The 10,412-nt window shown below is 39.2% G+C and overlaps 1 protein-coding gene across 2 annotated transcripts; it reads left to right on the top strand.

The window, feature by feature from the left end:
- Positions 1-6,037: 6,037 nt before the first annotated feature.
- On the top strand, positions 6,038-10,253 carry Or5a1 (olfactory receptor family 5 subfamily A member 1). 2 transcript variants are annotated; one of them, XM_087549245.1, is made up of 2 exons: positions 6,038-6,223; positions 8,379-10,253. In XM_087549245.1, the coding sequence occupies exon 2, from the start codon at positions 9,300-9,302 to the stop codon at positions 10,251-10,253; it is 954 nt and encodes a 317-aa protein (XP_087405371.1). In that variant the 5' UTR covers positions 6,038-6,223; positions 8,379-9,299.
- The last annotated feature ends 159 nt before the right edge of the window (positions 10,254-10,412 follow it).

Raw genomic sequence — 10,412 nt, 5'->3', positions numbered from 1 at the left:
CTTGAGTTCTTTGTATATTTTGGATATTAGCCCTCTATCAGATGTAGGACTGGAAAAGATCTTTTCCCAATCTGTTGGTTGCTGTTTTGTCCTATTGACAGTGTCCTTTGACTTACAGAAGCTTTTCAATTTTATGAGGTACCATTTGTTGATTCTTGATCATAAAACATAAGCAATTGGTGTTTTGTTCAGAAAATTTTTCCCAGTGTCCATGTGTTCAAGGCTCTTCCTCACATTCTCTTCCATTAGATTCAGCGTATCTGGTTTTATGTGGAGGTCTTTGATCCACTTGGACTTGAGCTTTGTACAGGAAGATAAGAATGGATCGAATTCAATTTCTTTTGGGGTTATGAGATTGTTTAGATGGTTTGTCTGATCCTGATTTAACTTTCATACATGGTATCTGTCTAGAAAATTGTCCATTTTTTCCAGATTTTCTAGTTTTGTTGAGTATAGGCTTTTGTAGTAGAATCTGATGATTTTTTCAATTTCCTCAGTTTCTATTATTATGTCTCAATTTTCATTTCTGATTTTGTTAATTTGAATACTGTCTCTCTGCCCTCTGGTTAGTCTGGTTAAGGGTTTATCTATCTTGTTGATTTTCTCAAAGAACCAGCTCCTGGTTTTGTTGATTCTTTGTATAGTTCTTTTTGTTTCGACTTGTTTGATTTCAGCTGTGAGTTTGATTACTTCCTGCCATAATCCTCCTCTTCTTGGGTGTGTTTGCTTCTTTTTCCTCTAGAGCTTTCAGGTGTGCTGCCAAGATGTAGTGAGGCACTCAGAGCTATGAGTTTCCCTCTTAGCACTGCTTTCATTGCATCCCATAAGTTTGGGTATGTTGTGCCTTCATTTTCATTAAATTCTAAAAAGTCTTTAATTTCTTAATTTCTTCCTTGACCAAGTTATCATTGAGTACAGTCGTTGTTCAACCGCCATGTGTATGTGGGCTTTCTGTTGTTTTTGTGGTTATTGAAGACCAGCCTTAGTCCGTGATGATCTGATGGGATGCATGGGATTATTTCAGTCTTCTTGCATCTGTTGAGGCCTGTTTTGTGAGCAATTACATGGTCAGTTTTGGAGAAGGTACCATGAGGTGCTGAGAAAATGGTATATTCTTTTGTTTTAGGGTAAAATGTTCTATAGATATCTGTCATAACTTCTGTTAGTTTCCCTGTGTCTCTCTTTAGTTTTTGTTTCCATGATCTGTCCATTGATGAGAGTGGGGTGTTGAAATCTCCTACTATTATTGTGTGAGGTGCAATGTGTGCTTTGAGCTTTAGTAAGTTGTTTGTTTGTTTGTTTTATGGATGTGGGTGCCCTTGCATTTGGAGCATAGATTTTCAGAATTGAGAATTCATCTTGGTAGATGTTACCTTTGTTGAGTATGAAGTATCCTTCCTTATCTTTTTTGATAACTTTTGGTTAAAAGTTGATTTTATTGAATAATAGAATGGCTACTCCAGCTTGTTTCTTGGGACTATTTGCTTAAAAAATTGTTTTACAGCCTTTTACTCTGAGGTAGTGTCTGTCTGTCTTTGTCACTAAGGTGTGTTTCTTTATGCAGCAAAATTCTGGGTCCTGTTTACATATCCAGCCTGTTAGTCTATGTCTTTTTATTTGGGAATTGACTCCATTGATGTTAAGAGATATTAGGGAATCATGATTGCTGCTTCCTATTATTTTTGTTGTTAAAGTTAGAATTATATTTGTGTGGCTATCTTCTTTTGGGTTAGTTAAAATTAGATTACTTTCTTACTTTTTCTAGAGTGCAGTTTCCCTCCTTGTGTTAGAATGTTCCTTCTATTATCTTTTGTAGGGCTGGATCTGTAGAAAGATATTGTGTAAATTTGGTTTTATCATGGAACATCTTGGTTTCTCCATCTATGTTAATTGAGAGTTTTGCTGGATATAGTAGCATGGGCTGGCAGTTGTATTCTCTTAGGGTGTGTATGACATCTGCCCAGGATCTTCTAGCTTCCATAATCTTTGGTGGGAAGTCTGGTGTAATTCTGATAGGTCTGTCTTTATATGTTACTTGACCTTTTTCCCTTACTGTTTTTAATATTCTTTCTTTAGTGCATTTGGTGTTTTGACACCAAATTATTATATGACAGGAGGAATTTCTTTTCTTGTCCAATCTATTTAGAGTTTGTAAGTTTCTTGCATGTTTATGGGCATCTCTTTCTTTAGGTTAGGGAAGTTTTCTTCTATAATTTTGTTGAAGATATTTACTGGCCTTTAAGTTGGAAATCTTCACTCTATTCTATACCTATTACCCTTTGGTTTGATCTTCTCATTGTGTCCTAGATTTCCTGTATGTTTTGGGCTAGGAGCTTTTTGTGTTTTACATTATCTTTGACTATTTTGTCAATGTTTTCTGTGTTATCTTCTGCACCCAAGATTCTCTCTTCCATCTCTTGTATTCTGTTGGTGATGCTTGCATCTATGACTCCTGATCATCTCTTCCCTAGGTTTTCTCCATGGTTGTCTCCCTTTGTGATTTCATTATTGTTTCTATTTCAATTTTTAGATTCTGTATAGTTTTGTTCAATTCCTTTACCTGTTTGGTTGTATTTTCTGTAATTCTTTAATCAAGTTTTGTTTTTCCTCTTTAAGGGCTTCTATCTGTTTACCTGTGTTGTCCTGAATTCCTTTAAGGAAGTTATTTATGTCCTTCTTGAAGTCCTCTATCACCATCATGAAATGTGATTTTAAATCAGAATCTTGTTTTTCTAGTGTGTTGGGGTATCCAGGGTTTGCTGTGGTTGGAGAACTGGGTTCTGATGATGCCACATGGCCTTGGTTTCTGTTGCTTAGCTTTTTCCACTTGCCTCTCGCCATGTGGCTATCTCTGGTGTTAGCTGGTATTGCTGTCTCTAACTGTGGTTTGTCCTTCCTTTAAGCCTATGTGTCAATACTCGTAGGAGACCAGCTCCCTCCCTGCAGAATTTGGGTATGGAGAGCTGTGGTACATGGTCAGCTCCAGGCACAGATAGAAACCTGAAGTATCCTGACCCAGACTGTTCTTCAGTTCCTGTGTCCTGAGGGCTCCAGTTGGGTTGGAGCAGAAGAGGTGGTCTTACCTGTGCTCTCATGTGTGTCAGCACTCCTGGGAGACCAGCCCTCTCCTGGCAGTATCTGGGTATGGAGAGCTTGATACAGAGTCAGCTCTGGGGAACAGATGGAAACTGGAAGCACAATTTTGTTTTTAATACAACCATTTAATACTCTGTTGAGTAACCGTAAATCATACTTTTCTTTCTGTCTATCATTTGATGAACACCTGGCTTTGTTCAATTTCCAAACTTTTGTATGTGGAACTACAATGAAAATGGATGTGCCTCTCCTGAGAGACACAGCCAGAATACAGCAAATACAGAGGCGAATGCCAGCAGCAAACCACTGAACTGAGAATAGGTCCCCTATTGAAGGAATCAGAGAAAGAACTGGAAGAGCTTGAAGGGGCTCGAGACCCCAAAAGTACAACAATGCCAAGCAATCAGAGCTTCCAGGGACTAAGCCACTACCTAAAGACTATACATGGACTGACCCTGGACTCTGACCCCATAGGTAGCAATGAATATCCTAGTAAGAGCACCAGTGGAAGGGGAAGCCCTGGGTCCTGCTAAGACTGAACCCCCAGTGAACTAGTCTATGGGGGGAGGGCGGCAATGGGGGGAGGGTTGGGAGGGGAACACCCATAAGGAAGGGGAGGGGGGAGGGGGATGTTTGCCCGGAAACCGGGAAAGGGAATAACACTCGAAATGTATATAAGAAATACTCAAGTTAATAAAAAGAAAAAAGAAAAAAAAATGGATGTGCGAACAATCCTGACCAGAGAAATTTCTAAGCAGACAGCTTAGAAAAAAGGGCTGCATGCCTATTCTTAGCTAATTATTATGCTGAGATTCTGAGTCAACAAAATGATCTAAGATATATAGGATCAAATGTTTACTTGTTATAATGTTTTAGAAGAAGCTTTTTAACCATTTTGAATTTGTTTCATCCTCTGAACTTTGTTGGGGCTTTAGGGGAATCCATGAATTAATACACAAAAAGCATGAAGTACAGGCTTAGTACATGGTCCAGCTCCCCAAGTTCCATTGCAGATTGCCCTTCAGGGGAGGGCCTGGCTGTAGACAGGACATTTAATAATCATTGTCTTTGGAGCATTTACGTGAGTTTTACTGTACACAACCCCAGAGAGCAATTAACTACAAAGCCTTTAACTGAATTCCTTTCTCTTTCATAAAAAGCCTCTGGGGAAAACACAATGAAACTTCTCCAAGGAGAAAAGAAGCAAACCCTTCCCACATTCACCCCAAATACTAGTTTTCAAACACTTCCAAAACTGACTGTAAAGGTATATATTAGCTTCTTCCAGTGGAGCCTCTTAACAATCTCTTGCTCTTCCCAACCTTCCAGTATCTTTTTCCTCCATTCCTCTATCTGCACTCTTTGTTTATACCAAGCAGATATTTCAGTCCTTGAATGCCAGCCTCAATTCCTTGTCTCAACTCATCAGCATATTGGAACATGGATGCGGTTAAAAGAAGTCTCATTAACTTATTTAGAAGAAGGATAACTCAAGACTGACAAGAGTAAGAGAGAGAACAGGAGGGAGAGGGTGAGTGCAGTTACTCACGGACCACTCTTTGTGTTCATAACTCCATTAATCTTACTCACAGAGAACCCTAGAGACCTACAAGTCCAGATAGCACACACAGTTTCACTTATAGCTTTGTTCTTTGCACCATTCATTTTTAGCTACCCTTCCTTGAATTCAACCAAATCTTGTTTTGGAGTTTTGTTTTGTACTTACTTTTAAGGAAACTTGCTTTATTTCTTGGAGCAGTTTTATGTTGTCAGCAACTATGAACTGAAAATAGAGAGGTTTCCACATGGTCTCTGCAACTTCTCCTAGGACCAAAATCGTCTACCCAGTGTTCCTATTGATGAGCTTTCATGGGCATGGCAATGGTATCCAGCATGAATTTATTAATGCACTGAGCTCATGTTTGGCAGTGGATATGGTACAGGTTTAGGAAGATGTATAATACCAGGTATTCGCCCATACAGATGACCTCCTGACCAACACATTCGTCATTCTTCCCTTCCCCAGGGCACTAGCAATCACAAAGATCTTGATAATGTTTCCATAGCTTTGTCTTTTTCAGAATATGTGTTTGGAATTAGAGTGTGTGGTCTATGGTTTCTTTTACTTAGAAAAACAAATTTTATAGCCCTTTCATATCCTTCAGAGGCACAGTAACTAATTTGTATTTTAACATTATGCTTTTCACAATGTCTGATGTATTTTTTGTTTATTCGTTCCCAGGTGTTTTCATATAGCATTTGTATGCTTACATAAAATCTGGGGCAAAAAATGAAACAAATTGGTTGGATATTTCTGAAAACCCTTTATTTTTTACATTCGCACTTTCTCTTATCCAATTCAAAATTAGAATTCAAGACAACACATAGAAACTCAAGATTCCCAATAAAGCCTACTATGTGTCACTGAATCCTGTACACTCATTATATCAGTTGGGCAGGTAAATAACCTCCATGTCATAGTGTCTTATTAACTGACATGTGTAGAGAAAGGTGCTTTTCATAATTCTACACTGGGTCTTAAATGACTCTCATTGTTGGAATAGGATAAAAGAAACATGTTTTGTCATCTGCTAACTTGTCAGTTATTAAATATTCAGTAGCATTAAGTCTTCAGAAAAATCTTGAATTCTGAATTTATAATTACATTAATTTTCCACTAAAAATTGCAAAAAATATCTGAAGTGTTAATAAATGTAAAACAAAAAATACAAAAATAATTTAAAAAGCGTTACACTAAAGAAGAAAAATTTCTCATCATATTAATCTGAGAGAGGCTGCCAAGTAAGAAATGGAAGGTTATGCTCACTTTGGTAGCTCATACACTAAAATTCAAATAATATTAGCGTGCTCCCTGTGCAATGGTGATCCAGAAAGTCATGAAGCAATGTGTACTAAAAACATTTTAATTTTCTTTTTTATTGAAACAATGTATACAATGCATTCTAATCAGTTTCAGTCTCACACCTCCTCCCAGATTCTTCTCAACTCCACATCCTTCTTTCTCTCCTTTTTTTTTAAATTTATTCATTTATTTCATGTATACGAGTACACTGTTGCTATCTTCAGACACATTGGAAGAGAGCATCGGATCCCATTACAGATGGTTGTGAGCCACCATGTGGTTGCTGGGAATTGAACTCATGACCTCTGGAAGAGCAATCAGTGCTCTTAACCACTGAGCCATCTCTCCAGCCCATCTCCCTCTTTTTTAGAAAACAAACAAAAAATTACAATTTTAAAAAATGAAAACACAAAGACACACATTTTAAAAAATCTATTAAAAACACAAAATCAGAAAATATAATATATAAGCAAAAGTCAGTACAAAATATCTACAAAGTACCATTGAGTTCATTTTGGGTGGACCATTTACTGAATGTTGGAAGTCATGGGGACTTCCTACCCTTGTAAGGCTAATACCCAGGGAGACTGCATTGGAGAGAAATACTTTTGTTACTGATTTTCCCCCTTCAAAGCACTTTCTGTATCCTTTAATAATCACAGCAACTTGTTTTTCTATTTCTGATTTTCCACATTTGAATAGCAATCGTTCTTTTGCCAGTGTCCATAACCTTCTTTGTTACACTGGATAACTCAAAGTGTTTAGTTCAGTGTTTAGTAAGAAAAAAAAGATGTAAGGAAGGGAAGGAGAGGGAGGGAGGGAAGGAGAGAGGAGAACTCAAGATCTCAAGATCCTGCTTCTAGAAATGTAACCAAATTTTGACCAAGTTTACTTCTCCTTGATGGTCTTCTTAAACATATGTACGCCTTTGCTGTTAAGAAGAGTTCTAAGGGATTAGAGAACCAGAGGGTAAAGTCACTTGCCTCCAAATCTGGATACCAGAGTTCAGTTTCTGGGACCTACATGATGGAGGGAGAGAACTGACGTCCACAAATTGTCTTCTGACTTCCACACATGGGAATGGTACAAACGTGCCTAAACACACACACACACACACACACACACACACACACACACACACACACACAAAACTTAATGCCAAAGGGTAAATAAAAAAAAAGGAGGAAACAAAATTTCTGAAGGAATTTCTACGTCCTTGAATATAGTCCCAATTATTAGTAAGTACAATAAAAAGTAATTTGGACAGAAAGTAATTAAGATAGATTTCACACAGCAGATCTCCAAACAAATCACACACACACACACACACACACACACTTCTCTCCTTCCTCTCCTTTTTTTCCCCAATGCTTTGAACTTTACTATGTGAATCTGTGACACTGGGTTAAGGAGGAAACAAAATTTCTGAAGGAATTTCTACGCCCTTGAATATAGTCCCAATTATTACTAAGTACAATAAAAAGTAATTTGGACAGAAAGTAATTAAGATAGATTTCACACAGCAGATCTCCAAACAAATCACACACACACACACACACACACACACACACACACACACACACACACACTCCTCTCCTTCCTCTCCTTTTTTTCCCCAATGCTTTGAACTTTACTATGTGAATCTGTGACACTGGCTTAAAGTCTTGGCTTCTTTTGAACAATCCCTTTATATTCAATAGGACTCTTTGAGCTTCATTGATCCCCTGCACACTGGATAAAAGCAAGAGCTGAAACAGCAAGACTTTGAGGGCTCCAGGTACCTGCATGAGAGAGGCAGAAGTCACATAGAGTGAACGAAGGACACAACTCAGATCAGGACAGATCAGAAAAGTCAGAGTGCTGCCAACTCTGCAGTGTGTCTGAGGTCAGTTTCAGTTTTTGTGCTTCCCTCAGAAATAACTTTACATGCTAAGTTCAAACCAGGCTATTTTGGTTAAAAGTCATAAAGCTTTCTTAGATGTTTACTAAGTTAGAAAAGGACTCTACTCAGTGCTTTCTATGTACAACATTCTGGGTTAGGTGCTTGGTTTTGTTGTGCTCTAGAAGGTTAATGCTATTTACAAAGTTGAGGTTCTGGCAGAGGTGAACTTAATGAGGTCTCTGCACTTCTCAGGGTCTCCTTCTTCAACTGCGTAAGATGGGTACGGTGTTTGTTGCACCTGTACTGCGTGATGTTCTGTTGTTGTTGCTGCTGTGTTGTTGCTGCTGTGTTGTTGCTGCTGTGTTGTTGTTGTTGTTGTTGTTGCTATGACACACTATCTGAGATTGTGTAACATCCAGTGAAGACACTTATTTATCTCATAGCTCTAGAGGTTGCAAGTTCACAGGTAGTCAGCCACATCTGGTGAAGGCTTCAGGCTGCATCACAACGTGGAGGAGAAAGCATAAAGGTAGACAGATGGTGTGTGAAGAGAAGAACAAAGAAGCTAACCTAGTTCCCATAAGCCACTAAACTAACCCATTCCTGTAAGAACAAATGCAGTCCCAGAAGAAAGACACCAATGCTTTATCAAAGTTTCATTTCCCAATACCGATGCCTTGACAACCAAACTTCAACATAAATGATGGTAGGGAAAAATGATATGAACACTATCCCATTCTGTAAGTGTCACTTTCAACGGAGCCCTAGGACAGGACACAGTGACTCATCTAGAACACACATCTTAATTACTGACTAGCCACTTAATATGTGTTGGCATTTTATATATGAAACTTATTTGTTTTTAAAGCAAATTCTTAAACTACTTACTGCAACCTAGTTTAAAGATAGAGAAATTGAAGCAGGAGATGTTAGATAGCTCGGCAGAGTGATGCATGGGTGAATGGTGCAGACGTGAATTGATTCCTGGGAGTCTAATGCCATAGGTGGTATTCATCTCAGCTACAGTTTATTGCCCAAACATTTAACACAGTGATGCAATTGAGGAGAAGAGACATTGTTGTATACATTCATGTATGTGCATATTCACATGTGTGCAGATGCATATGCATGTGGAGACATGTTTACACTGTCACTTAATAGGCACCATCTACCTTGTTTCCTGAGATAGGTCAATTAATGACTTAGAATTTGCCAAGTAGCTTAGGCTGGCTGTCCAATCCCTGTACTGACTTTTAGCACTAGTTCTCAAAATCTAACTCAAACTCTTAATTTTACAAGCACTTAACTGAGTGAATCATCTCCCAGGCCTCTTTTGTCTTTAGCCCTCTGTGATGTGCAGCTCCTCAAGCATGTGTAACCACTTGTCCATAGCGTCTGTAATGTGGATGATTGTTATTAACCCAGGTCTGCCCCTTGCCCTTGTGGTCTCTGTGAAACATGGCTTTAACCAACCCACGGAACAGCTCGTCAGTTATCATGTTCATCTTCTTGGGATTCTCAGACCACCCAGAACTCCGAACCTTCCTCTTTCTGACTTTCCTGTGCATCTATCTCGTGACCTTGACCTGGAACCTGGCCCTCATCTTTCTGATCAGAGGTGACATCCGTTTACACACACCCATGTACTTCTTCCTCAGCAACTTATCCTTCGTTGACATTTGCTACTCATCCTCTGTAGCTCCCAAGATGCTCTTTGATTTCTTTCGAGAGCAGAAGACTATCTCATTCCTGGGATGTGCTGCCCAGTTCTTTTTCTTTGTTGGTTTGGGCCTAACTGAGTGTTTCCTGCTAACAGCAATGGCATATGATAGATATGCAGCCATCTCGAACCCCCTGCTTTATACGACCATCATGCACCAGGGTCTCTGCATGCGTATGGTGGCTGGGGCATATCTTGGTGGCTTCCTGAGTTCTTTTATTCAGGCCAGTTCCATATTTCAACTCTGCTTTTGTGGGCCAAATGTCATCAACCACTTCTTCTGCGACCTCCCACCAATCCTGGCACTTTCTTGCTCTAACACATTCTTCAGCCAAGTGGTCAATTTCCTTGTAGTGATCACAGTAGGAGGGACATCATTTCTCATCCTCCTGGTCTCCTACAGTTACATAGTGTCTGCTGTCTTGAAGATCCACTCTGTGAAAGGCCGATGGAAAGCCTTCAACACATGTGCCTCACACCTCATGGCAGTGACCATGCTGTTTGGGACAGCACTTTTCATGTACCTGCGGCCCAGCTCCAGCTACTCATTTAGCAGAGACAAGGTAGTGTCTGTCTTCTATTCGCTGGTGATCCCTATGCTGAACCCTCTCATTTACAGTTTGAGGAACAAAGAGATCAAAGATGCCCTGTGGAAAATGATAGAGAAAAAGAAAGTGTTTACTAACTTGTGAGTAAAAGCATATTCCTCAACTCTACTGGAGGCATTCATGACCCTTGGCATCACCTCTGCCTCTACCTTAGACAAGAAAGGCATTATGTATTGACATTTGAAAATGAACTATTTAAACAATCCCCAGGAGAGTACAGGAAGAGATGACTGGAATTGGGGG

The sequence above is a fragment of the Rattus norvegicus genome, chromosome 1 (assembly GCF_021556685.1).
Source record: "Rattus norvegicus strain SHRSP/BbbUtx chromosome 1, alternate assembly SHRSP_T2T, whole genome shotgun sequence".
In the NCBI taxonomy this organism is placed as follows: domain Eukaryota; kingdom Metazoa; phylum Chordata; class Mammalia; order Rodentia; family Muridae; genus Rattus; species Rattus norvegicus.
The sequence above is the reverse complement of the archived record's forward strand: the minus strand, read 5'-3'. Positions and strand labels throughout refer to the sequence as shown.

Coding starts and splice junctions, on each gene's coding strand:
- Or5a1 (XM_087549245.1), top strand. CDS start 9,300: ATGGCTTTAACCAACCCACGGAACAGCTCGTCAGTTATCATGTTCATC.